The following is a 26,844-nucleotide window of genomic DNA, read 5'->3' on the forward strand; positions in this document are numbered from 1 at the left end:
TTTCCTGCTCATTACTTGACTTTTTATAGGCTTTTCTCTAACTTAAACTCTGTGATCCATAAAGAAGGCAAGCAACAGCAGTCCCAGTCAAACAGCTTTAAATCAACCTAGTGAGCTAGTCAAATCCACTTCACAACTACAGGATGAAGCTTGGGGGGTTGATCAAGAAAGGGACCTGAAACACCAGATTAAAACACCCATAGGAGCTTTAAGATCATGAAACAGATTCATGAAGTTAATGCAATTAACTCCAGACATGCAGAAAGGTTGAGCCTGTAGGAGCAGATAAAGACTCATATCTGCTCAAAGGGTGTTTCTCAAATGAGCTACGAAAGGGATTGTCACTTAGCAAATGTAACAGTGCTAGTCAAATTAACAAGTATGGCTGCAGGAACACCAGCAGATGTTTGACAAAATATTGGCTAAGGATTACAGCGTGGCTGCAGCTCTGGGGTCTGCTTTTACTGCCTGTGAGTGGAGGGGAACAGTTGGGGGACTCCACGAAGAGCTCTGACGTTGAACCTGATCATCACAGATGAAAAGAAGGAGAAAGTACTTGTCCCCAGCTTCCAGTCTTGCAGTGACCTGAAAACCAAGCAGAGCTGTTTCCAGAGGCTAAGGGAGCTGGGATTGTTTAGCCTGGAAAAGAGGCGGCTCAGGGGAGACCTTAGTGCTGTCTACAACTACCTGAAGGGAGGTTGTAGCCAGGTGGGGGTTGGTCTCTTCTCCCAGGCAACCAGCACCAGAATAAGAGGACACAGTGTCAAGCTGTGCCAGGGGAGGTTTAGGCTGGAGGTGAGGAGAAAGTTCTTCACAGAAAGGGCAATTGGCCACACCTGGAGCACTGTGTCCAGTCCGGAGCCCCTAGCACAGGAAGGATCTGGAGGTGCTGGAAGGTGTCCAGAGGTCCAGAGAAGGGCCATGAGGATGAGCAGAGGGCTGGAGCTCCTCTCCTATGAGGACAGACTGAGGGAGTTGGGGCTGTTCAGTCTGGAGAAGAGAAGGTTCATAGGAGACATAATTGTGGCCTTCCAGTATCTGAAGGGGGCTACAGGAAAGCTGGGGAGGGACTTTTGAGGGTGTCAAGGAGTGACAGATCTAGAGGGAATGGAACAAAACTAGAAATGGGTAGATTCAGATTGGATGTTAGGAAGAAGTTGTTCCCCATAAGGGTGGTGAGAGCCTGGCACAGGTTGCCCAGGGAGGTAGTGGAAGCCTCATCCCTGGAGGTTTTTGCAGCCAGGCTGGATGTGGCTGTGAGCAGCCTGCTGTAGTGTGAGGTGTCCCTGGCCATGGCAGGAAGGTTGGAACTAGATGATGCTTCCAACCCTGACAATTCTCTGATTCTATGCATTATACATCTGAGCAGGGAACATCCTTTGGGCGAATTACAGACTGCAATCTCTCACTCATATCACTGTGCTTCAAATGGGCCAAGGTCTTGCCTCTAATCCCATAGCTCCTCCTGGCCAGCATGGGATGCTCTTCCAGCAACCCTTGGAGAGCTTTCATTTGTGTGCTAGAAAAATAAACAAGGTTTCCTGTGTTTTGACAAGCACATTCAAGTCTCACTGTCTTACAGAAAGTGCACTCTTTGCCTCCTCTCTTTTACATGACATAGTGGGAGGCACAGCCTGGAGAGTTTGGAAATGTGTGTTACAATGACTGAGATAATTAACTGAGTGCTCCTATCCAGCTCAGAGCTAAAAACAGCAGACCTGCCTTGGCTTGACATCAATGCACCTTGGAACTCGGAATTCTTGACTTAAAGCACACCCAAAGCAATGAAAACTTCTGAAATGCTGTTCAGCCTCTCTGCAGTATGCCCTTGAAAAGTGAAACAAAAAATGTGGGGAAAACACCCCAGTGTCAAAAAGCACTGCAAGCAATGGGCTCCTAGGCTGCAGCAAGAGGAGCGTGGCCAGCAGGGCAGGAGAGGGGATTCTGCCCCTTGACTCTGCTCTGCTGAGACCCCACCTTGAACACTGCATCCAGTTCTGGTGTCCCCAGCAAAGGAAGGACACAGAGCTGTTGGACTGAGTCCAGAGAGGGCCACAAAGATGATCCAAAGGCTGGAACACCTCTGCTGTGAAGATAGGCTGAGGGAGCTGGGGGTGTTCAGCCTGGAGAAGACTCTGGGGGAATCTTAGAGCTGCCTTCCAATACCTGAAGGGATCCTACAGGAAGGCTGCAGAGGGTCTGCTCAACAGGGGGTCCAGAAATAGGACAAAAGTCACAGGTTTGAAGCTGAGGGAGAGTAGGTTTAAACTGGGTCTTGGGAAGCAGTTTGTCAGTACAAGGGTGTAGAGACTCTGGAATAGGCTGCCCAGGGAGGCTGTGGATGCCTCCTCCCCGGGGTGTTGATGGCCAGGTTGGGTGAGATGTTGAGCAGCCAAGTCTGTTGAGAGGTCGCCTTGACCATAGCAGGGAGGTTGAAGTAGATGATCCCTGAGGCCCCTTCCAACCTAAGCCATTCCTTGATAACTCCTGCCTAGCACCAACCACCAAAACGTTTCCTTCAACTAACACGTGCCCCAGACATCAGCCAAGAAGCAAATTACTGCAGAATAAGCAGTGAGGCATTAATTTCTGTAGAGAGGAAGTACTGCACAGCATGTTTCCTATCAAAATGAAATTTCAGGATGCTTAGAAAGTTAGAGAAACTCCTCCATAAAGTATTTTCAGGTGAGTTAAGCCCAAAGTGACAAGCCATACCTTCAATGAAAGCACTCTTAAATAGCTGAGGTTTCTATTTACCACTTTTTAAGGGATCAAATGTTTGAGTGGTTTGCATAGTATCAGAGATAAAGACAACCACAAGAAAAAGAATCCAGAAGATAAGTAAAATTAATCAGGATTTCTATCTTTAGATTAGATTAGAATAGAATAGAAAGAAATAGAATAGAATAGAAAGAATAGAATAGAATAGAATAGAATAGAATAGAATAGAATAGAATAGAATAGAATAGAATAGAATAGAATAGAAAAGAATAGAATAGAATAGACCAGGTTGGAAGAGACCTCAGAGGTCGAGTCCAACCTATCACCCAACACCATCTAATCAACTAAACCATGGCACCAAGCACCCCATCCAGTCTCCCCCTAAACACCTCCAGAGATGGTGACTCCACCACCTCCCTGGGCAGCCCATTCCAATGGAGAAAGTTCTTCAATGAGAGAAGCATTAGCCATTGGAATGTGCTGCCCAGGGAGGTGGTGGAGTCACCATCCCTGGAGGTGTTCAAGAGGGGATTGGACCTGGCACTTGGTGCCATGGTTTAGTAGTCATGAGGTGTTGGGTGACAGGTTGGACTTGATGATTTTTGAGGTCTCTTCCAACCTTAGTGATACTGTGATTCTTTCTGTGAAGAACTTCTTCCTAACATCCAGCCTAAACCTCCCCTGGCACAGCTTGAGGCTGTGTCCTCTTGTTCTGGTGCTGGTTGCTTGGGAGAAGAGACCAACCCCCACCTGCCTACAACCTCCTTTCTGGTAGTTGTAGAGAGCAATAAGGTCTCCCCTGAGCCTCCTCTTCTCCAGGCTAAGCAACCCCAGCTCCCTCAGCCTCTCCTCACAGGGCTGTGCTCCAAACCCCTCCCCAGCTTTCTTGCCCTCCTTGGTTTGGTCTTTTTTCATTTCTGTTGCTGTTGTAGTTTGGGTGACCCAAATACCTGAGTAAATCACAGCAGGTAAGCTGTGCTGTGTGGTACTAAACAAAAGAATTCAAAGCACATCCTGTGCAGTTAATGCACAGACAAAATAACCAGCTAAATTGGGATGCACTTAGCTTCATGTATGTAACTGCAGCAAATGCCTTAGGCTGGCTTCAATTAGTTATGCTCTTCATGAAAGCCTGGGAAGGACAAGATCCCTTGGCAATTCTAAAATGACAAAGTTATGCCCAGTAGAAGAGCAATCTCAAACCAGATTTGATCTCAGACTCCTTTCTGGAACAAGGCATGCACTTCAATGAACTGTTCTGCAGGGCTCTGCTTACCTGTTCTTGCCCCTAAGCACCACCTCATTTGCAAAGCTGTTGAGCATCCCTAACTTCAGCTCTGAACTTCAGGAAAATGAAACTCTGTAATAGATTTTGCCATCTGATGTGAAGCTACCAAGTCCCTCAATCCTTCTGTTGCCACAAGCAGGAAGACTGGATCTCAGGAGGAAGTTCTTCAGCATGAGGGTGGTGAGACTCTGGAATGGGCTGCCCAGGGAGGTTGTGGATGCCTCCTCCCCAGGGGTGTTCAAGGCCAGGCTGGATGAGGCCTTGAGCAGCCCAATCTATCTGAGAAGCGTCCCTGCCCGTGGAGGGGAGCTGAGAGTAGATGCATTCTAAGGTCCTCCCTGGGGGAGTTCAAAGCCAGGTTGGATGAGGCCTTCAGCAGCAGAATCTAGTTGAGAGGTGTCCCTGCCCATGGCAGGGAGTTTGCTTTAATAGCCTCCCCATGGCAGGGAGGTTGGAGTAGATCTCTAAAGCCCCTTCCAACCTAGGCCATTCTGTGATTCTCCTTCCCACGTCTAAAAGAGAGATGTCTTAAACTACAGAGAAAAGGCCAGGGCAGAAGAAAACAAAATTGTCAGTGGTATAGAAAGGCATTTCCAGAGTCTTGACTCTGAGCAGTAAGTAATCCTTGTGTCCATGCTACACCTGGGTTTCAGGGAGGTAGCCTCTTTGGCTTCCATTATCCACATGTGCTGGAGCATGTCCAGAGAAGGGCCATGAGGCTGGAGAACCTCTGCTGTGAGGACAGACTGAGAGAGTCTGGGCTGTTCAGTCTGGAGAAGAGAAAGTGCCAAGGAGACCTTGTTGTGGCCTTCCAGTATCTGAAGAGGGCTACAAGAAAGCTGGGGAGGGACTTTTGAGGGTGTCAGGGAGTGATAGGACTGGGGGGAATGGAGCAAAACTAGAAGTGGGGAGATTCAGATTGGATGTTAGGAAGAAGTTCTTCCCCATGAGGGTGGTGAGAGACTGGCACAGGTTGCCCAGGGAGGTGGTGGAAGCCTCATCCCTGGAGGTTTTTGCAGCCAGGCTGGATGTGGTTCTAAGCAACCTGCTGTAGTGTGAGGTGTCCCTGCCCATGGCAGGGGTCTTGGAATTGGATAATCCTTGAGGTCCCTTCCAACCTTGACAATTCTATGGTTCTATGATACAGACAAAAGGTAAGGTCTAGGCTGTTAAAGCAAACTCTACCCACAGCATTATCTTCTGCATTTGTGGTTTGAATCAAGGCATTATTTCCATTTCTTTCTTAGCCTCAAATCTTGATAAAGAATGAATCCATGCCAAAAGAAAACAAGAAAGATTTATCTGCATCCAAGCAAATGGCCAAACCTTCTGGATAACCTCAGACTGTTCAGATGCATTGCTGAATTTGATACCTGATCTACTGAGCCTTCTCTTCTCCAGGCTGGACAAGCCCAGCTCCCTCAGCCTGTCCTTGTAGCAGAGGGGTAATAAGGAGGGCAGCATGTATGACATTGTCTCCAATGCATTTGCAGCCTACAATTATGTTAAGATTAGTAGGCTTCCTAAATCAGACAGAGTCCAACCGAGGGCTATGAGGATGATGAAGGGACTGGAGCAGGAACCCTGTGAGGAGAAGCTGAGAGCCCTGGGCTTTTGTAGTCAGGCAGAGGTTAGTCTCTTCTCCCAGGCAACCAGTACCAGAACAAGAGGACACAGTCTCAGGCTGCACCAGGGGAAGTTTAGGTTGGAGGTTAGGAGGACGTTTTACACAGAGAGAGTGATTGCCCATTGGAATGGGCTGCCCAGGGAGGTGGTGGAGTCACCATCACTGGAGGTGTTCAGGAGGAGACTTGATGGGGTGCTTGGTGCCATGGGTTAGTTGATTAGGTGGTGTTGGGTGATAGGTTGGAGACAATGATCTTGAAGGTCTCTTCCAACCTGGTTTATTCTATTCTATTCTATTCTATTCTATTCTATTCTATTCTATTCTATTCTATTCTATTCTATTCTATTCTATTCTACTCTATGAAGACTTATTGGGGACTTAATAAATGTTTATAAATATCTGAGTGTCAAGAGGGAGGGGACAGGCTCAGCTCACCTGTACCCTATGATAGGGCAAGGGGCAATGGATAGCAACTCCAGCACAGGAGGCTCCACCTCAACATGAGGAAGAACTTCTTCACTGTGAGGGTCACAGAGCACTGGAACAGGCTGCCCAGAGAGGTTGTGGAGTCTCCTTCTCTAGAGACCTTCAAGCCCCACCTGGATGTGTTCCTGTGTGTGGGATTCTATAGTCCTGCTCTGTCAGGGGGGTTGGGCTCAATGATCTTTGGAGGTTCCTTCCAACCCCTAACATCCTGTGAACATCACAACAGTGCTGGGGGCTTTTTTCCCCTTTGCTTATAAATAGAGACTTAATATAGAGAGGGATTTGTGCAAATGCTGCAGAGGGCTCTAGAAATCTCAGTGCTTTCCATTTGTATTGATTTAGTATTGGTGCCAACATGTTGGCATGTTGAAGCAGTCTCAGGGGAAAACTCCCTATGTAACTGCAAACCATAATCTGGGATGTGTCCTCAAAAGAATAAGTTAGTCACAAGTGGTTTCTGGATAGACAGATCATATATGCCTCACATATTAAACACCAGATGATCCAACTTTGGCAATGATTGGATGCCTGATGTCATTGTTTTAAGATGCTTTTATAGTGGTTCTCTGTCAATAAGGCACTAAGCAAAGTCTCTCACAATTAATTTTGACATCTTGCTGTGATGTTTGCACTTCATGCAGTCTGTTTCCTGACAGGTCCACTCTGCCCCAGAAGTCACTGCATGGAAATGTTCAACAGGCAAATTCCAATGCCAGGGCAAACAATTAAGCTGGCTAAGAGATCAGGAGCACTTCCAGATCATGTGGAAAGACAGCTTGGTGGCATAAAATAACCTACACATTGATGCTAGAATTTAGTGGCAGATACGTCATCGATGACCTGGCTGAGGGCACAGAGTGCACTGTCAGCAAGTTTGCTGAGGGCACCAAGCTGGGTGGAGTGGCTGGCACAGCAGAAGGCTGTGCTGCCATTCAGCCAGACTTGGACAGGCTGGAGAGCTGGGCAGGGAGAAATGTGATGAAGTTCAACAAGGGCAAGGGTAGAGTCCTGCAGCTGGCAAGGAACAACTCCATGCACCAGTACAGGTTGGGGACTGAGCTGCTGGAGAGCAGTGAAGGGGAAAGGGACCTGGGGCTCCTGGTGGATGGAAGGATGACCATGAGCCAGCAATGTGCTCTTGTGGCCAGGAAGGCCAATGCCATTCTGGGGTGGATTAGAAGGGATGTGACCAGTAGGTTGGGAGAGGTTCTCCTCCCCCTCTACTCTGCACAGGTGAGGCTGCATCTGGAATATTGTGCCCAGTTCTGGGCCCCTCAGTTCAAGAGAGACAGTGAGCTGCTTGAGAGAGTCCAGCACAGAGCCACAAGGATGATGAAGGGAGTGGAACATCTTCCATATGAGGAGAGCCTGAGGGAGCTGAGAGCTCTTTAGCTTGGAGGAGACTGAGAGGTGACCTCATCAATGCTTATAAAGATGTAAAGGGTGAGTGCCCAGAGGCTGGAGCCAGGCACTGCTGGGTGATGCCCAATGCCAGCACAAGGGGCAGTGGTGGAAGCTGAGGCAGAGGAAGTTTCATGTAAATATGAGGAAATTTTTTTTCCCTGTGAGGGTGACAGAGCCCTGGAACAGGCTGCCCAGGGGGGTTGTGGAGTCTCCCTCTCTGGAGATACTCAAAACACTCCTGGATGTGTTCCTGTGTGATCTGCTCTAGGTGACCCTGCTCTGGCAGGGGGGTTGGACTGGATGAGCTTTTGAGGTCCCTTCCAACTCCTGAAATTCTGTGATTCTGTGATATTCTGAAAGAAATCTGAAGTTGTAGCTTTAAGACAGCCTTAGCAATATATTGCTGGTGTTGTGTATCAAGGACAAAAGGTGTATCTTCTAGATCAGACTTGGGCCAAACAACTAAAGAATTTGTTTCCATTTAAAGATCTGGCCAAGATTTTTATGCATGACTGCACAAAACAGAACCTTTAGATGTCACAGCCTGCCCGCTCTGACTAAGGATGAGTTCTGCCTTTGCTGTCTGGCCTTGGCATTGAGTGGTTGAATCCAGCATCTGTGCACTTACTATATAGATTTCCCATCCTAAATGAGGGAAGGCCACAGCCCTATGGTAGGGTCTAACATATTTTAAGCTGCCTCACAGGCACAAAACACTTTCCTATGCAAATGGAGTCAAGAGGCAACACAACTACTAAAACAATTTTTCCATGTCTTTGACAGCAGACAAAAAGTTTCACTTCTGTGTGAGACGTGGAGTGTGGCCAGCAGGGCAGGAGAGGGGATTCTGCCTTTTCACTCTGCTGAGACCCTGCCTCAAATACTGCATCCAGTTCTGCTGTCCCCAGCATAGGGAGGATGCAGAGCTGTTGGAATGAGTCCAGAGGAGGCCACAAGGATGATCCAAGGGCTGCAACACCTCTGCAATGAGGACAGGCCGAGGGAGCTGGGGGTGTTCAGCTTAGAGAAGGCTCTGGGGTGACCTTAGAGCTGCTGTCCTATACCTGAAGGGATCCTACAGGAAGGCTGCAGAGGGACTTTACATCAGGGCGTCTAGAGACAGGACAAGAGTGACAGGTTTGAAGCTGAGGTAGAGCAGAGTCAGACTGGAGCTGAGCAAGTTGTTCTTCAGTACAAGGGTGGTGAGACTCTGGAATAGGGTGCCCAGGGAGGCCGTGGATGCCTTCTCTCTGGGGGTGTCCAAGGCCAGGCTGGATGAGGCCTTGAGCAGCTGAGTCTAGTAGAGAGGTGTCCCTGCCCATGGTGGGGGAGGCTGCAGCAGATGATCTCTGAGGCCCCTTCCAACCTAAGCCATTCTGTGATTCTATGATGCTCTGCTAAAAGTAGGACTACAGTGACTTGCAGTAGAGGCACTAACAGCACAACCTTGAAAACAGACAGGAAAAGCTCAACATTTCTGCATGTTATTAGTCATTTGATACAGAAGTTCTCCTGACTGCATAGTTTAGGTAGAAATAGCAAGACTGCAAAGCCATGTCTGTGGCTGAAGACCACATTTAGCTATTTTTACCCTTCTCAAATGTCATTTCAAACACACTCATGCATCACAGCAGTATTTCCTATTTGCTTGTGCATATTATAATCTGATTTATTTCCCTAAGTACTAATGTAACTCTCTTGAGCAGCAGCAGTGTAGGTTCCCTGCTTCAAGTATTAGACTTGAAAAATATTTTGCTTCCTCAACAAGAAACACAGACACACAAAAACCAAAGTGAAAATTACATCTTCAGGTTGGCAACTGTTCTCACCTTCTCCATGTGGCCTACGGGCTCACGGGCTCACAGGATGCCAGGGATTGGAAGGGACCCAAAGCGATCACTGAGTCCAAAACCCCTGCCAGAGCAGGACCATACAATCTAGCTCAGGTCACAGAGGAACACATCCAGGTGGGTTTTGAATATTTCCATAGGAGGAGACACCACAATCCCCCTGGGCAGCCTGTTCCAGGGCTCTGTCACCCTCACAGGGAAAAAATGTTTCCCCCTGTTTCCATGGAACTTCCTATAGCTTCCACCACTGCCCCTCGTGCTGTCATTGGGCATCAGCCAGCAGAGCCTGGCTCCAGCCTCTGGGCACTCACCCTGCACATCTTTCTCAACATGAATGAGGTCACCTCTCAGTCTCCTCCTCTTCAAGCTCAAGAGCCTCAGTTTCCTCAGGCTCTCCTCATAGGGAAGATGTTCCTCTCCATCATTTTCATGGACTCTCTCAAGCAGTTCCCTGAGGCCCTTCTTGAACTGAGGGGCTCAGAACTGGGCACAATATTCCAGATGTGGCCTCACCAGGGCAGAGTAGAGGAGGAGGAGGACTTCCCTTGACCACACCCCTCCTGATGCACCCCAGAATGACATTTGCCTTCTTGGCCACAAGAGCACGTTGCTGGCTCATGGTCCAGACACAGTCCCATTTCAAGTAAGGTTTTCTCCAGCCCAGCTGAACTACACTTGACCCATATCAGAAATAGTTTTTAACCTGCACTACCACTGAAACTTGCTAAACACATCAGTCCTAAAAGCCCTTTTAGCTCTAAGCATTTACAGATTACAGCCACATTTAAAACTAATTATACATTCATTTTAATGGTGCTATCAGACTCCCTCTCTATTCCTGTTCTCTTCTGCCTTTTTTATATCCCCACTTCATTTTTTCCCCCTCCTACAGTATTAAAAAGGGGTTATGTAATATGATGTTCTGGTGAATGCAAGACCTTTTCTACTCCCTAATAAATATTCCCAAATATTTTGCATACCTCCTGTGAACAAGGCTTGTGAAATCATAATGGGATAACTCCTGAGCATTCAGCCTTCCCCTGCTGGAGCATAAGCTAGTCAGCTGGATGGTATAGCAAATCATCCTGACACATTTATATTAATGCATATTTAAATGAGAACAAGAAAGAAATAGCCAAATTTATGTTAAAGACTTCTAAAGGCTTAACAGCCTCTTACTAAGTATATATGTCAGCTTAAGCTAATCCTCCTGCTTCCACCACGTTCTGTGCTCCCAGCATGGCGCCCATAATGCTCTCACACGTTACGAGGGATTGCCTCGGAGAAGTTCCCCATCACTACTACACTTTGTTCAGTGAAGCTTCACATCTGGTCTGAGGATGACAGAAAGCTATCTGTCTGGCATTTGCATCACAAACCTTGAGCCTCTTTTGACAGCAGTAACACCAGCTTGCTACAATATGCAGACTATGCACGTGCCTCCTTCTCATCTTGATCAGCTGCAAACTGCTTTATCTGATTTCTTTGGATAGCTTTACAGAAATGATTATTTTGAGGGACCTGGGGGTGCTGGTCGATGGTAGGCTGAACATGAGCCTGCAGGGTGCCCAGGCAGCCAAGAGGGCCAATGGCATCCTGGCCTGCATCAGGAACAGTGTGGCCAGCAGGAGCAGGGAGGTCATTTTGCCCCTGTACACTGCACTGGTTAGGCCACACCTTGAGTACTGTGTCCAGTTCTGGGCCCCTCAGTTTAGGAAGGAGGTTGACTTGCTGGAAGGTATCCAGAGAAGGGCAATAAAGTTGGTGAGGGGTTTGGAACACAGCCCTGTGAGGAGAGGCTGAGGGAGCTGGGGTTGCTTAGCCTGGAGAGGAGGAGACTCAGGGGTGACCTTATTGCTGTCTACCTGAAGGGAAGTTGTAGACAGGCAGAGGTTGGTCTCTTCTCCCAGGCAACCAGCACCAGAACAAGAGGACACAGTCTCAGGCTGTGCCAGGGGAGGTTTAGGCTGGATGTTAGGAAGAAGTTCTACACAGAGAGAGTGATTGCCCATTGGGATGGACTGCCTGGGGAGGTGGTGGAGTCTCCATCATTGGAGGTGTTCAGGAGGAGACTTGATGGGGTGCTTGGTGCCATGGGTTAGTTGATTAGGTGGTGTTGGGTGATAGGTTGGACACGATGATCTTGAAGGTCTCTTCCAACCTGGTTGTTATTATATTATTATTATTATCATCATCATCATCATCATCATCATCATTATCATTATTATTATTACAATTATTACTATTACTATTACTATAATAATAAATTATCATTATTAATATTACAATAAAATAATAATAAAACAATAACAATAACAATAACAATAATAATAATAATAACAATAATAATAATAATGTTTTTTGGTCACCAGAAACCCACTCAGCTGATCAGAGAATCATTTGAAAAGATCTGTGGCAGTGTTTCCTCCTTTGACTCTGATGACTGGAAATTCTAATCCAGAACAAAATGACCTTTATGTCCTTCCCAGGCCTTTCTAGAAGAGACATTCAATTGCATTTCAAGATCTTACACAAATGATGGAAGATTAGTTTAAATAATTATTTTTTGGGTTTGGTCACCAAATCCCCACTCATTTAATCAGAAAACCATAGAATTGTTAGGGTTGGAAGGGACCTCAAGGCTCAGCCAGTTCCAACCCCCCCATGCCATGGGCAGGGACACCTCACACTACAGCAGGTTGCTCACAGTCACATCCAGCCTGGACATAAAAACCTCAAGGGATGAGGCTTCCACCACCTCCCTGGGCAGCCTGTTTCAGTCTCTCACCACCCTCATGGGGAAGAACTTCTTCCTAACATCCAAGCTGAATCTCCCCAGTTCTAGTTTTGCTCCATTCCCCCCAGTCCTATCATTACCTGACACTCTAAATAAAGTCCAGAAGGCCACGGGCAGCCTGGGCTGCTTCCGAAGCAGCCTGGCCAGCAGATCCAAAGATGTGATCCTGCCACTTTTCTGTGCTCTGTGAGTTGATGATTGTGAATCAGAAACAGTGTATGTAATAGTCTTGTATCAGGTTGAAAGTATCAATAAAATACACTTCAGGAACAACTGTTTTGAGAAATTACTTTCATATATAGAGACTTCTTCCCTTTACATCTACCTCCTGGAAACATTTCTGAACTAGAAGGTACTTTTAAATTCTTCATCAATGAATTAGTGATAGTGGTAAATTTAATGTAGTCTTGACATTCTACAGATGCTCAAGAAGGGATTTCTTAGCAGGGGAGGTAGTGATAAAATTGCTCTAATGACAGGAATTAGGATGACAGTGCAGAGATCTGAACACAACCAGAACAATGTGTGACAATCACCAACAGATCTTCCTGTGCCATTGGCAGTATAACATTGAATCATAGAAAGGTTTGGAAGGGACCTTCAGAGGTCATCTAGTCCAACAACCCTTCTGTCAGCAGGAATAACCTCCACTAGATCAGGTTGCTCAGAGCCTTCTCCAGCCTCACCTTGACTATCTCCAGGGATGGAGCCTCAACTACTTCCCTGGGCAACCTGTTCCAGTGTTCCAGCACCCTCATGGTGCAGAACTTGCTCCTAACACCCAATCTAAATCTCCTCTTCTCTCATTCCAAACCATTCATGAAGTGAATCAGATCAAATCTTTATGCACACCATTTAGGCATTCTATTGAGCATCACAGCACTTAGTAAAGGAAATGAAATGTATTTGGAAGTGAATTATTCTATGGCCTGAGAAACACCAGAAAGAGAGCAGGCAACATGGTAACGTTCATCCTGTGCCAGGAACATGTTTTATCAGGTTTCCTTTCTAGCTCTTAAACAAGATGTAGTAAAAACAACAACATTCTGTCAGACTATATGTTCACTCCTTGCTTCCTGGATTAAATATGCTTATTCTATGCCACATTTTTATAGCTTTCAATTCTTGTACTTTAAATCTATTAAACAATGTCAAGATGAATTTTCTTCAAAGACTGCTGCAGGTTAAGGGGGGAAAAAAAATGGGGCAGTGGAGTATTTGAGGGCTAACATTTATGTCAGCTAATTAATATGGATCAGTTGTGGTCTGCAAGGACTTTTAAAGTGCATGCTTGTTTGAGATAAATATAGACTGAGGATCTGATTTTGTTCCTTGCTCAAACTGATAACAAAGCTCTGCCTGATTTCAATAGCAGTATGGTCTACCAGTTTTGTAGGTCTGACAGATGAAATAAGCTTTTGTGCTTTAGCATGTTCTTAGCTGCCCCAAATTGAGCATAGCCCAGAAGACAGATGTACAACAGAAGAAATTAATTAGAGCTGAAACGTTGTTTTGTTCTGTATTCTCTTGGTAAGGGAATGAGATCTGGAAAAAAATAAACATTGAGGAAAAAGCAGGGAATTTGTTTGCTTTGCAAGTTCTGCTTAAATAAAAGAGAGCAGAGCAGGGTTATTGGCTGGACTTGGTGATCCTGAGGGTCTTTTCCAGCCTGAATCTTTCTGTGGTTCTGTGGATCAGCCTAGGTTCAAAACCAGGCACCCTCGAATCTAGAGGATTCATTCCCTTGTCCTAAAGCATGAATATGTCATTGTTACTTCTGAAAAGAGTGCCTGTTAGCACCCAGAATTTGGTCATTTGAATGGAGTCCCAAATCATGATAAAAGTGAGCTATAGAATAGAATAGAATAGAATAGAATAGAATAGAATAGAATAGAATAGAATAGAATAGACTAGACCAGGTTGGAAGAGACCTTCAAGATCATCATGTCCAACCTATCATCCAACACCACCTAATCAACTAAACCATGCAATCAAGCACCCCATCAAGTCTCCTGAACACCTCCAGTGATGGTGACTCCACCACCTCCCCAGGCAGCCCATTCCAATGGGCAATCACTCTCACTCTGTAGAACTTCCTCCTCACATCCAACCTAAACCTCCCCTGGCGCAGCCTGAGACTGTGTCCTCTTGTTCTGGTGCTGTTTGCCTGGGAGAAGAGACCAACCTCTGTCTGTCTACAACCTCCCTTCAGGTAGTTGTAGAGAGCAATAAGGTCCCCCCTGAGTCTCCTCTTCTCCAGGCTAAGCAACCCCAGCTCCCTCAGCCTCTCCTCACAGGGCTGTGTTCCAAGCCCCTCACCAACTTTGATGCCCTTCTCTGGACTCGTTCCAGCAAGTCAACCTCCTTCCTGAACTGAGGAGCCCAGAACTGGACACAGTACTCGAGGTGCGGCCTAACCAGTGCAGTGTACAGGGGCAGAAAAAATGGAGAGCTGCTCAAAGACTTCAGTGCAAGGGATTCATTCTCCAGCTTGATCCTGAACTTCTCTTGCATGGAACTGCAGAACAACTCACACTGGAGCAAGACTCTCTACTCCAACCTTCTGCTCAAAGTCAGGTCAGCTGTGAGGTGAGCACAAGTAACACAGAGCTTTATCCTGCTTGGACTTCAAAATGTACAAGAATAAAACATTTCTGTCTGAGAAACATGTTTGGTAACCAGAAAAGCAACAAACATATCTAAATCATAGAATGATTTGGGTTGGAAGGGACCTCCAAAGGTCATCTAGTCCAACCCCCTCTGCAGTCAGCAGGGACATCCACAACTAGATCAGGTTGCCCAGAGCTGCATCAAGCCTGACCTTGAACCTCATGAGGCTCAACAAGACCAAGGGCAAGGTCCTGCAGCTGGGTCGGGGCAATCCCAAGCACTGATACAGGCTGGGCAGGGACTGGCTTGAGAGCAGCCCTGAAGAAAAGGACCTGGGGATGCTGGTGGAGGAGAAGCTCAACATGAGCCAGCAGTGAGCACTTGCAGCCCAGAGAGCCAAGCAGAGCCTGGGCTGCATCAAGAGAAGCATAGCCAGCAGGGTGAGGAAGGTGATTCTCCTTGTCTACTCTGCTCTGCTGAGACCCCACCTGGAATACTGCATCCATCATATTGCAACATGAGGCTGTTTCTTCTTGTGTCATCACTTCACAGGATCACAGGATCAGAGGATGTCAGGGGTTGGAAGGGACCTCTGAAGATCATCGAGTCCAACCCCCCCTGCCAGATCAGGACCATAGAATCCAGCACAGGATGTCTGGAAACTTACATTTCTATGCCATTTTTTTCTTTTTGTAGAGTATTTTTCACCTGTCCTTTCTAGGAGGGATAGAGTCTAGCTTTATACTTCTTAGTTGTCTTTGAGGAGGTCTAACCACAACTTTGATGCTTCTTGACAATATGGATCAATGTTCAGCTCCTCCTTTTTGCTGTTCTAGGACCCTCCCCCAGCTTCATTGCCTTTCTTCAGATATGCTCCAGCACCACAATCTCTTTCTTGTAGTTAGAGGCCCAAAACTGAGGCTAGAATTTGAGGTGTGGCCTCAGCAGTGCTGAGTACAGGGGCATAGTCACTTGCCTCGTCCTGCTTGCCACGCTGTTGCTAATATAGGCCAGGATGCTGTTGGCCTTCTTGGACACCTACCTTTGAAAGGCACTTCTAAAATGTCTTCTTCCACTGAAACCTTATGTAGAAGTAAACAAAAATTACCTTACACTTAGTACTCACACCTGGATTCTGTCATCATGTGTCTTACCTGTCTGTAGTGCTCCAGCATCAAAGACATCCTCCTTGAAGAAAACTCTAAGAGACAAAGGACTTGCGCTGCAGCCGGCTGAAAGGTTCTCAACAGCTTGTCTAAAGACAGCTACTAAGTCATGAAGAAGTCCATCTAAATCAGGCTGAGAAGTGGGTGGTGAAATGAAGCTGAGCTGTACAGAGACTGCTGCACAAGATGCAGAGCTAGACTCCACAGACTCACACTCGATTTGGAAGCCCCCTGACGACATCCTGGTTGCAAAGCGTTTTCTCTGGAGCGGCTCATCCGCTGCGGCGATGACGTGCCATTCGATGGCGGCAGCTCTGGGGAGCTGAGGTACCACAACCACAGCAAGCAATCCAGGTGCAGGCACGTCATGACACATCTCTGAATGGTCAGCCTAAAAGATAAACACATGGTTGTGTGTGTTACAGAGCTGGTAGGAATTAATGTTGCTCACATTTAACTGGAATACTCCAAAGAAAGATGTGCAGTGCAGTTATCTCGTGGAGACTTTTCCCTCTACATCTTCCTTCTTCACAATATTCCTCTGGAATATTGTGTCCAGTTCTGGGCCCCTCAGTTCAAGAAGGACCTCAGGGAACTGCTTGCAAGAGTCCAGCACAGAGGCAGAAAGATGATGGAGTGGAACATCATCCTTATGAGGAGAGCCTGAGGGAGCTGGGGCTCTTTAGCTTGGAGATAAAGAGCCTGAGGGGTGACCTCATTCATGTTTATAAAGATGTAAAGGGTGAGTGCCAAGAGGATGGAGCCAATGACAGGACCAGGGGCAATGGGTCAAAGTTTAGGCATAGGAAGTTCCATGGAAACAGGAGGAAACATTTTGTCACTATGAGGGTGACAGAGCCCTGGACCAGGCTGCCCAGGGGGGTTGTGGAGTTTCCCTCTCTGGGGTGATTCAAAACCTGCCTGGATGCATTCCTATGTGACCTGGAATAGGTGATTCTGCTCTGGGTGATCCTGCTCTGGCAGGGGGGTTAGACTGGACGATCTTTCGAGGTCCCTTCCAGCCCCTAACACTCTGATCCTTACTGAAAAGTCCTCTTGAGCAATTATGAATTTGTCTGAGAGCTTAAATCTGCTCTCAAACTACCACTTTGCCTACACCCTCTTGGAAAATGCTGATCATCATTTCTTTTGCACTGCTTCTGCACTAAAAATAGTCTTTCTGCATAGTCACATTTGTTCATACCAATGGTCTTTTTAAAAGCTGAAGTGCTGAAAGATACTGCAATACTGCATCCAATTCTGTGCTCCCCAGTTCAGGACAGACAAGGAAGTACTGGACAGAGTCCAGCAGAGAGCCACTACAATGATTAAAGGACTGGAACCTCTACCACATGAGGAAAGCCTGAGAGAGATGGGGCTGTTTAGTCTGGAGGAGACCAATGTGGGGATCTCAGTAATGCACAGAAATAGCTAAAGGGCAAGGATCAGGAGGATGGAGTTGGGTTCTTCTCTGCGGTGTCCAGTGATAGGCCAAGGAGCAATGGGCACAAACTGGAACACAGGAGGTTCCATGTAAACATGAGGGAAAAATTCTTCACCTTGCGAGTGGCAGAGCACTGGAACAGGCTGCCAAGAGAGGTTGTGGAGTTTCCTTCTCTGGAGACATTCAAAACCCTGCTGGATGTGTTCCTGTGTGATTTGCTCTAGGAGATGCTACCCTAGATCATTTTCAGAGGTCTCTTCCTACCCCTTCCATTCTGTGATTCTGTTCCTGTGTGATTTGCTCTAGGTGATCCCACCCTAGATCATTTTTAGAGGTCTCTTCCTACCCCTTCCATTCTGTGATTCTGTTCCTGTGTGATTTGCTCTAGGTGATCCCACCCTAGATCATTTTCAGAGGTCTCTTCCTACCCCTTCCATTCTGTGATTCTGTTCCTGTGTGATTTGCTCTAGGTGATCCCACCCTAGATCTTTTTCAGAGGTCTCTTCCTACCCCTTCCATTCTGTGATTCTGTTCCTGTGTGATTTGCTCTAGGTGATCCCACCCTAGATCATTTTCAGAGGTCTCTTCCTACCCCTTCCATTCTGTGATTCTGTTCCTGTGTGATTTGCTCTAGGTGATCCCACCCTAGATCATTTTTAGAGGTCTCTTCCTACCCCTTCCATTCTGTGATTCTGTTCCTGTGTGATTTGCTCTAGGTGATCCCACCCTAGATCATTTTCAGAGGTCTCTTCCTACCCCTTCCATTCTGTGATTCTGTTCCTGTGTGATTTGCTCTAGGTGATCCCACCCTAGATCTTTTTCAGAGGTCTCTTCCTACCCCTCCCATTCTGTGATTCTGTCACACTGTTCAGATACAGCAAAGACATCATTCAGACAGTTCTGAATAGCAGAAGGACCTTGAGCAAGCCCTGTTAGAAGGCAAAATGTGTTTTCTTAATAAGAGAGCTCATTTAGAAAGCATATTTAAATTGTTTTCATATCAGCCAGCACATCTCATTAGCTAACTTGGTAACCTAACTCTGAGTAACGGAGTTCTTTGCCTTCTGATGGTGTTAAATAAGTGGGACAGGCTTTCTGCTTTGCAAAAACATTGGCATAAATTGCACTGCAGCAGGTTAATAGGTATAGGAAGTGAATAGTGTGGCCAGCAGGAGCAGGGAGGCCATTCTGCCCTGGACTCAGCACTGGTTAGGCCATACCTTGAGTCCTGTGTCCAGTTCTGGGCCCCCCAGTTTAGGAAAGATGTTGAGTTGCTGGAAGGTGTCCAGAGAAGGACAACAAAGATGGGGAGGGGTTTGGAGCACAGCCCTAAGAGGTTTGTTGCCCTTCTCTGGACACCTTCCAGCAACTCAACATCTTTCTTGAACTGAGGAGTCCAGAACTGGACACAGGACTCAAGGTGTGGCCTAACCAGTGCTGAGCACAGGGCAGAATGACCTCCCTGCTCCTGCTGGCCACACTATTCCTGATACAGGCCAGGACTTATATCAGTGATTTGCATCATCTTCTTTGTGTGCATGGATTATAACTTTATACATATATATACACACATATGTATATATGTATATATAGATACACATATGTGTATCTATATACACATATATACACACACACACATATATATGCTTACACCACCATATATATCCTGGGAATACTGTGAGAACAGTGCCCATTGCCTGCCCTCTGAAAGCAAAAAGCCCTGAGAAGGCAGAGCTGTCATTTTGCCTGCAGTCGATAAGGCCAGAGAGCTCCCAGTGCCTTCAATTCACCAGCTCGATTTTCATCCACTCCCTCTCAACTTGGAGAGGAAGAAATAATGACAGGTTGCAGGCACTTCATTGCAAAATCCCCTCACAAAACTTATTGACAGGCATTTTTTTGCACAGAATCCCTTTGCTGCCTTGACCCTCCTGAGCTGTTTACATGAGAAATGCACTCACGGCTGTATTAACGACGGCGAAGCCTAATTCTATCCCAAACACATAGCAATTGCTTTAGCATTTCTGGGGTTGATATGGGAACAAAAATAGGGATAATTTGTCTCAAATTGCAGTCACTTCAGTCATAATAAAATCTCACTGAATAGTGTTTGCTTTCAGTACTTTCATTAGGCTGGCCAGGGCTGTTATTAAGGCACCACCACATAAATGTTATATTAGCACTTAACAGGAGGAGCACGGCATTCTCCTCTAGGAGATGAATTCTAACCTTGTCAATATAATTCTGCTCTGAGTGCTGTAAAACAGTTTGAAAAGATGAAATGCTGGAGCTTTGCACTGAGGAGGAAAGAAAAAGAAGAAAAAAAAGTCATGTTCATCCAGGCTTAAAGGCCACTGTGCTGGCCCAAGGTGCTGAGGTACTGTTTAGAGGGGAAAAAAACCCCAAACCCAGGTCTAAGGAAGCTCTCTCAGGTCACATCAAGCACTAAGACAAACTTTGCTACTTGCCTGTACTTGTCTGAGGTTGTTAAATCAATTACTCACTACTTCTGCTTGCCTTCAGCTGCCATTTAGAATATAAAGGACTACACAAAAATTAAGGCCAGGAGAAAGCACATTTCCAAATTTAAACAAATGAGAATCATTCTGTGTGAAAGACTGTTTCAGGGTGCACCTGTGCAGGACCACAGCACTCATAACCTTTAACTTCAGAGCTTGCACAAAGCACAAGCGATGCAGCTACTGGGGACTAATAATCTTTCCCCAGCTGCTACAGAAGCTGACAGAAATACTTCTAACAATGACCTCCTCTGGCTTCCTTTCAGAGAAAGTGCTGACATTTTGTGTTGTACATGGATGCTGCATTTATGCATTACCTTTCAGAAACTCACAACTGTCTCATAAAGAGCTGAGTATCTTTGTGATAGCCTGTCGAGTAAATGAGAATGAAGAGAGAAGGTCTTGCTCAGAAATTCTACTGAGATGATGCTGGGACAATAGAAGAAGCATTTAGAGTGAAAAAAAGGAAGAGGAATATGTTATGATTAAGTTGTTTTTCACAATTGATTCTGCTCTCTCATCATGGAGATTCAGAGTGTCTGGCAGACAGCTGTGGCAGTATGAAGATAAATCTGTTTTTAAGGGTCCTTTGCTAAGAGCACTGTTGTAGACTCTTCTGTAAAGGAGCACATGTTCTGGCCTCCTGCATCCAGCTCTGGAGCCCTTAACACGGGAAGGACTGGATGTTAGGAACATGCTCTTTACCAGGAGGGTGGTGGAACACTGGAACAGGTTGCCCAGGGAGATAGTTGAGGCCCCATCCCTGGAGATATTCAAGGTCAGGTTGGACAAGGCTCTGGGCAACCTGGAGGACATCTCTGCTGACTGCAGGTGGGTTTGACTACATGACCTTTGGGGGTCCCTTCCAAACCCAACCCATTCTATGGTTAAAGCAAAGCTCTTTCCTGACCTGCTGTGTGCATGGTGATTTCCTGAGCTTTGCTCAGACTGATGAAGTCACCACACCAAGTCCTTGCATTTCGGATGCCTCAGCTCTCAGAAAAGATTCTCTCCATTTTCACTGCACAGTCAGGAAAGCTACAGAGCACTCTCACACTAACCACTGCCTAACGCACTCACAGCAGCGCTGCAGAGCACACCTGAACCCAGTGCGATGCCCACAGCTGAATGAGAAGTGATGGGCTTGAAGGGTCAGCAGCTGACTGACACAAATTGTTGGTTTTAAAGCACTGATCTTAAAGAAGAATTAATGCTGTGGGGTTTATTTTAATTAAAAAATAAAAAACCCATTAAATCACACAGTCTCACAGTATCACCAAGGTTGGAAGAGACCTCGAGGATCATCGAGTCCAACCTGTCACCACAGACCTCATGTCTACACCATGGCACCAAGTGCCACGTCCAATCTCCTCTTGAACACCTCCAGGGACGGCGACTCCACCACCTCCCTGGGCAGCACATTCCAATGATGAACAACTCTCTCAGTGAAGAACTTTCTCCTCACCTCGAGTCTAAACCTCCTCTGGTGCAGCTTGAGACTGTGTCCCCTTGTTCTGGTGCTGGCTGCCTGGGAGAAGAGACCAACCCCCACCTCGCTACAACCACCTTTCAGGCAGTTGTAGAGGGCAATGAGGTCTCCCCTGAGCCTCCTCTTCTCCCAGCTCCCTCAGCCTCTCCTCACAGGGCTGTGCTCAAGGCCTCTCCCCAGCCTTGTTGCCCTTCTCTGGACACGTTCAAGTGTCTCAATGTCCTTCCTAAACTGAGGGGCCCAGAACTGGACACAGGACTCAAGGTGTGGCCTAACCAATGCAGAGCACAGGGCACAATGACCTGTGCCAATGGCCAGGATGCCATTGGCCTTCTTGGCCACCTGGGCACACTGCTGGCTCATGTTTAGGCGGGTGTGAATCAGCACCCCCAGGTCCCTCTCTGTTTGGCAGCTCTCAGCCACTCTGACCCCAGCCTGTAGCTCTGCATGGGGTTGCTGTGGCCAAAGTGCAGCACCTGGCACTTGGACTTGTTGAATGCCATGCCATTAGACTCTGGCCATCTGTCCAGTCAGTTGAGGTCCCTCTGCAGAGCCTTTCTACCCTCTAACTGACCAACATCTGCTCCCAACTTGGATGTAAATAATAGATAAATAATAATTTAAAATATCTATTAAAGCCATGTAAATAATAGGTAAATAATAGCTAAATGAAAGAATACCTTAAAATATCTATTAAATCAATGTAAATAATAGACAAATAACATCTAAATGTAATAATAATCTAAAATATCTATTAAATCAATGTAAATAATAGATAAATAATATCTAAATGTAATAATAATCTAAAATATCTATTAAATCAATGTAAATAATAGGTAAATTATAGCTAAATGTAATAATGCTTTAAAATAGCTATTAAATCAATCTAAATAATATCTATATAATATCTAAATGTTATAATAATCTAAAATATCTATTAAATCTATCCAAATAATATCTAAATAATCTAAAAATCTATTAAATAAATGTAAATAATATAGTGAAATGTCTACATTGAATAATAACTTAAAATATCTATTAAATCTATCTAAATACTATCTAAATTTAATACTAATTTAATCAACATGTAAAATCTAACCTAGTTAAAATATCTAACCTATTAAAAGGCCAGTGAAGACACAGGAATGAGAAGGCAAACCCATACTCAATTTATTGTACATGCATTTAACTCTTTTATTCCATTGACCTGAAGAAGATGCACATTTCAGCATCCCTTCCAAAGGAGAAATACTCTGTTTGTTATGTGAGTAAGGACCAGGGTCTACCTATCTCACAGCTGAATGTGGAATCAGGCTATAGGAGACAGAGATGAATGCATAATTGTTATCTCTACAAAGAACCGACTTGGGGAACAAAAAAGAAAGCTCCTGTGATGTTGCTTTTAGAAGCTGAGTTTATGCAAACCTTCTATGGCATGCATTATTACAGCATTACAGCAGCAAGATTAATGTGCCTTTAAATAATACATTTAAAATTTCTTTTACCCTGCCTGCACTGAACACACGGCATCAAACTCCTGAGATCCAGTTTAAGCTCTGCCAGAGTCTCTCAACAATAGGTTTATGACTTTAATAAGTAAAGATTCCACTAGGAAAACGGAATCAGAATAAAAATGTCAGTTCTGGAAGAAAGTGAGATAGAAGCAATCCTTTTCAACACCCTAGTTCATCTAATAAATAGGCCACATGCATGCCTGGTATAAGATGCCTGAATTCAAAGACTTGAATACCACAGTGTTTGATAACAAGAAAATTGTTAAGAATATTGCATTTGCAAAGCTTACAAAACAATAGGAAAAGTCTGACATGTAGTATTCCTTCCTAAAATAAAAGAGATTGTTTGCCCCACGCCAAAAAATACCTGACCACAAGGAGGGCAGACTAAAAATCACATCTGATAAACCTGAAAGTTTAGCATTGGTTATATACTGTGAATAGAAAACAGGAGGTGGCCCTCAGAGATTTTGGTCCTCTCTGCTCCACAATGTGGGGGCCAAAGCTGACAGCAGTTCACAGAATCACCAAGGTCGGAAGAGACCTCAAAGATCATTGAGTCCAACCTGTCACCTCAGACTTCATGACTAAACCATGGCACCAAGTGCCACGTCCAATCCCCTCTTGAACACCTCCAGGGATGGTGATTCCACCACCTCCCTGGGCAGCACATTCCAATGGCTAACAACTCTCCCTGTGAAGAACTTTCTCCTCACCTCGAGCCTAAACTTCCCCTGGCACAGCTTGAGACTGTGTCCTCCTGTTCTGGTGCTGGTTGCTTGAGAGAAGAGACCAACCCCTTCCTGGCTACAACAGTTATCACTCTGTCAGGTAGAGACTATTTTGAGTCCTGTGTCCAGTTCTGGGCCCCTCAATTTAAGAAGGACATTGAGACTCTTGAACGTGTCCAGAGAAGGGTAATTAGGCTGGGGAGGGGTCTGGAGCACAGCCCTGTGAGGAGAGGCTGAGGGAGCTGGGGATGTTCAGCCTGAAGGCTGAACAGAGGCTCAGGGGAGACCTTATTGCTCTCTACAACTACCTGAAAGGAGGTTGTAGCCAGGTGGGGATTGGTCTCTTCTCCCAGGCAACCAGCACCAGAACAAGAGGACACAGTCTCAAACTGTGCCAGTGGAGGTTTAGGCTGGAGGTGAGGAGAAAGTTCTTCCCAGAAAGAGTAATTGGCCACTGGAATGTGCTGCCCAGGGAGGTGGTGGAGTCACCATCCCTGGAAGTGTTCAAGAGGGGATTGGATGTGGCAGTTGGCGTCATGGTTTAGGGACCTCAAGGATCAGCCAGTTCCAAGCCCCCTGTCATGGGTGGGGACACCTCACACTACAGCAGGTTGCTCACAGCCACATCCAGTCAGGCCTTCAAAACCCCCAGGCAGGAGGCTTCCACCACCTCCCTGGGCAACCTGTGCCAGTGTCTCACCACCCTCATGGGGAACAACGTCTTCCTAACATCCAATCTGAATCTCCCCATTTCTATTTTTTTCCCATTCCCCCCAGTCCTATCACTCCCTGACCCCCTCAAAAGCCCCTCCCCAGCTTTCTTGTAGCCCCCTTCAGATACTGGAAGACCACAATTAGGTCTCCTGGGAACCTTCTCTTCTCCAGACTGAACATCCCCAACTCCCTCAGTCTGTCCTCATAGCAGAGCAGCTCCAGCCCTCTGCTCATCCTTGTGGCCCTTCTCTGGACACCTTCCAGCACCTCCAGATCCTTCCTGTACTAGGGGCTCCAGAACTAGACATAGGGCTCCAGCTGTGGTCTCAGCAGAGCGGAGTAGAGGGCGAGAATCACCTCCCTCGACCTGTTGGCCATGCTTACCTTGCTGCAGCCCAAGACATGATTTGCTTTCTGGGCTGCAAGTGCACACTGCTGGCTCATGTTGAGCTTCTCATCCACCATATTGCTGGCTGTGATCAGGAATTCTCAAGGGGAAGGACTAAAACTGGATGATAATTGACTAAGTATGTCAGGAGAAACTACCACCAAAATTAACTGACATCACTTTCAGGGCCCAATTCCCACAATAGACCTAGTGTGAATTTGATTTTCTAAGTTGAGACAGCCTTTTGCTGCATAAAGAATATGTTTCAGTCTTTGCAGAATCAAAACTTGCATGAGAAATGGCCCCCCTGAATAGTGCTGGTGTTTATGTCATGCTTACTATAGGTAGGCATCAACTTAAAAACAGATTAGCAAATATGGGAACTCCTGAAAGCCAGGCAGAGTTCCTGGGAAATCAGATCAATAACTGTATCTGTTTTGTAGCTCACATCACTCAAGCATAATCATTTAGCAACTTGTTATTCTATCTTTAAGCATGATTGGCAACAGAGGCCAAGAAGCAGTACAAATATTCATCACTTCTGACAGCAAAAAGGCTCAGCTAAAATCGAAGACCTAACCTTACAAAGTCTCTTTGGATTATATTTAGTGCATAAGGATATCATTCCCTTGTTAATTTTGTTCCTCTTTGCTATTATTGGATCTACTGGGTTTCAATCCTTTCCTTTCAGCAAGTGAGAAGCTCTGTGAGATGATCAAAATAAGAGCAATCACATTAAGATGAAGACACAGCTTTGAAGGAGTCTCTAAGATAAACAAACAATTGGAAAGGCTGAACCCTGTGCAGGAAGTCTGGAATAAGCAGGGTAAGACCTCTGCTTTCTGGGCTTACAGCTTTGCTTGAAAATGAAGCTCAAATAATGACTTAAGAGGATAAATAGATGTACCCCACCTGGAGTACTGTGTCCAGCTCTGGAGACCTCAGCACAGGAAGGACATGACCCTGATGGAGTAGGGCCAGAGGAGGGCCACAAAAATGCTCAGGGGGCTGGAACACCTCTGCTATGAGGACAGGCTGAGGGAGCTGGGGGTGTTCAGCCTGGAGAAGAGAAGGCTCTGGGGAGACCTAATAGCAGCCTGCCAGTACCTGAAGGGGGCTACAAGAAGGCTGCAGAGGGACTGTTTGCAAAGGCCTGCAGGGGCAATGGTTTGAAATGAGAGAAGAGCAGATTTAGGTTGGATGTTAGGAAAAAGTGAGGGTGGTAGAACACTGGAACAGGTTGCCCAAGGAGGTAGTTGAGACCCCATCCCTGGAGGTATTCAAGGTGAGGCTCAACAGGGCTCTGAGCAGCCTGATCTAGTTGAGGATGCTCCAGCTTACTGCAGAGGGGTTTGGACTTGATGACCCTTGGAGGTCCCTTCCAACCCAGACCATTCTGTGATTCTATAAAGACAGACAGAAAATTCAAACTGGCCTGCTGAAAGGAAGACACCTCCTTCTGCATGCACACTGATGGAGAAAAACCTCCTCTTTCAGACTGGAACTTCAATATTTGCTTGATTTATCATGTAAGCATGAAGATTGTAAAAGCACAGCTTTGATAGCCCTGTGGATTTAGGAGTTTTCAGCTACCCATTAAATGTTACACATTTTCAATCTCTCTTCAAAATGCATTTCATAATTGCACAATTATGCCACCATCAGAGCAAGGGAAACATTCTTAAATGTTGGCTAATCAGTTATGGGAAGCATGTGGTGATAGGGAATGGAAAATGCACAATACCATTTCCCCTGCTTTTTTAGATGGTTATAAGCTTCAGTTACAGCAGTGATTATTATTGTGCCATTCCAATATCTGAAGGGGGCCACAAGAAAGCTGGGGAGGGACTTTTGAGGGTGTCATGGAGTGATAGGACTGGGGGGGAATGGATCCAAGCTAGAGGAGGGGAGATTTAGATTAGATGTTAGGAAGCTCTTCCCCATGAGGGTGGTGGGACACTGGCACAGGTTGCCCAGGGAGGGTGTGAAAGCCTCATCCCTGGAGGCTTTTAAGGCCAGGCTGGATGTGGCTGTGAGCAAACTGATCTAGTGTGAAGTGTCCCTGCCCATGGCAGGGGGTTGGAACTGGCTGATCC

The 26,844-nt window shown here is 46.1% G+C and overlaps 1 protein-coding gene across 1 annotated transcript in view; it reads right to left on the reverse strand.

Moving 5' to 3' along the window:
* DPH6 (diphthamine biosynthesis 6) overlaps window positions 1–26,844 on the reverse strand; it is a 213,956-nt gene that overhangs the window by 23,988 nt on the left and 163,124 nt on the right. Inside the window, exon 14 of the mRNA XM_054162115.1 lies at window positions 15,938–16,340. Coding sequence (XP_054018090.1) covers window positions 15,938–16,340 — 403 coding nt within the window. The remainder of the gene's footprint in view (window positions 1–15,937; window positions 16,341–26,844) is intronic.

This window comes from Dryobates pubescens, chromosome 5, assembly GCF_014839835.1.
Source record: "Dryobates pubescens isolate bDryPub1 chromosome 5, bDryPub1.pri, whole genome shotgun sequence".
In the NCBI taxonomy this organism is placed as follows: Eukaryota; Metazoa; Chordata; class Aves; order Piciformes; family Picidae; genus Dryobates; species Dryobates pubescens.